The following is a 1,659-nucleotide window of genomic DNA, read 5'->3' as shown; positions in this document are numbered from 1 at the left end:
GTTACAGATGATGGCCTCATATTCTGTTTCTGATGCTCTGTTTCAACTTATTACTTGTATATGACCTATGTTCATCCGTTCATTTTCTCTCTTGCGACTATTATCCCGATGTCACCAGATGAGGTCCTATGCAAGGGTAGTGGGACCCTCTGTGAAATGCTTCTAATGGTCCAGGTGTGTTTTTCCACTCATGCTCAACACTAGGTCTTTGTGCTTCCTTGTGTGGTGCATTCTTTCATATGTTTTTACTTCAAAGCATGTACTCAATCAAGGCAACTTTGCTTTTATTCCAGGCATACAAGGCAAATGTTATTTGCCCTAACAAACACCAATCTGAATCAGAGAAGTTTCATAATAACCGTCTTCTTGAAAGCGAGACATATATAGGTGGTCATGTGGAATGCCTTGAAAGTGGAGTATTTAGATCTGATCTTTTAACTAGTTTTAACCTTGATCCATCTGGATATCAGGTATGTCATCTCGGTCATAATTAATTGTTCTGGTGTAGTAATTGGTCATTATTATTTCTAGAATTTTGATTATCATGGTTTGACATGAATTGACAAGGACATAGTGAATGCTACCTTGGTCCAGTTTGTTTTTAATTGAGTGTTTCATCGTCTATTTTTAATAGTATATGTAATTTGACACAAAAACATTGCAAACTTTGATTTCCAGCAACTGATTGACAACCTTGATCGTGATCTGCAATATGCTATAAGAGTTGAGGGTAAGATGGACTTGGATTCCGTATCTAATTATGATGAAGTGAGGAGTTCTATCTTTGAAAAGGTATTGCCTCTTTCATTTGCCTTGGATAATGTTCTGATTTGTTCCTGGGATCGTTAATTTTTTTGTTGGTAAGAGACATTTTTGTTGGTAAGAGACATATTCTTTATTCATTGGAAACAGGTAATACAGAAAGAGTTTAAAGTTTTCTTATAAAGTAGACATGGATACAACATTAGAAAACTCCTTTAATTCTTCATGTTTGCTTACTTATATATATAAAAAACGATTTTTTGCTTTAATTTTAAATGTATGTTGTATACTTTTTCTATTTTCAGGCTGAGCTTTTCGACAAGTTTCTCAATGGCTCAACCTTAGTGGAATGCTATTCAGCTGTTGCTTCTGTTGCCAACCGCTGGCTTGATCTTCTTGATGTATGTCTTCCAATAGACTTTGCTTCTTATGCTATTCTGCTGTCTTCTGTGATCTTTGCAGATAATTTTTTCTTTATTCCTTTTCCCCACAGAATCAAGGAAAGGATATTGCGGACAGTGAGTTGCTCGATTATATATCTGAATCAAGTACCAAGAGTAAGTCTCTAGCAGACTACCAAAGTCATCATCGACATTCACAATAAGTTCAGTCAGAGAAAAGGAGGCTCTCATGCAATGATCCAAAGTGAAGAATAGGAAGAATGTCAAGAAAAATGACATTATTGAGTTTTCAATGACCTAAAAATAATGTATAGATATTTTTTTTATGAAATGTGTTTCTTAATAAGCAATGAATATTGTATAATATATGTTTGTTTATTTTTTTTATTAAAGTTAAATAATTTATTTGATTAATAATGTTAAATATTTTTCAAATTAATTACTTTCATTTATTATTTATATTAAATAAATTTTATATATAATTAAAATTACCTAC

At 32.6% G+C, this 1,659-nt stretch overlaps 1 protein-coding gene across 1 annotated transcript; it reads left to right on the top strand.

The window, feature by feature from the left end:
- Positions 1-427: 427 nt before the first annotated feature.
- On the top strand, positions 428-1,402 carry LOC133829164 (DNA polymerase epsilon catalytic subunit A-like). The gene is made up of 4 exons (XM_062259051.1): positions 428-470; positions 679-792; positions 1,068-1,163; positions 1,256-1,402. The coding sequence occupies exons 2-4, from the start codon at positions 736-738 to the stop codon at positions 1,364-1,366; spliced, it is 264 nt and encodes an 87-aa protein (XP_062115035.1). The 5' UTR covers positions 428-470; positions 679-735; the 3' UTR covers positions 1,367-1,402.
- The last annotated feature ends 257 nt before the right edge of the window (positions 1,403-1,659 follow it).

This window comes from Humulus lupulus, chromosome 4, assembly GCF_963169125.1.
Source record: "Humulus lupulus chromosome 4, drHumLupu1.1, whole genome shotgun sequence".
Lineage (NCBI taxonomy): Eukaryota > Viridiplantae > Streptophyta > Magnoliopsida > Rosales > Cannabaceae > Humulus > Humulus lupulus.
This window is presented reverse-complemented; position numbering and strand designations above follow the sequence as displayed.

What these genes read in the sequence shown, in the direction of transcription:
- LOC133829164 (XM_062259051.1), top strand. Translation starts at nt 736, where the DNA reads ATGGACTTGGATTCCGTATCTAATTATGATGAAGTGAGGAGTTCTATC. An exon ending in GGAGTTCTATCTTTGAAAAG is followed by an intron (nt 793 to 1,067) that starts GTATTGCCTCTT and finishes TTCTATTTTCAG; the next exon opens with GCTGAGCTTTTCGACAAGTT. An exon ending in GCTGGCTTGATCTTCTTGAT is followed by an intron (nt 1,164 to 1,255) that starts GTATGTCTTCCA and finishes TTTTCCCCACAG; the next exon opens with AATCAAGGAAAGGATATTGC.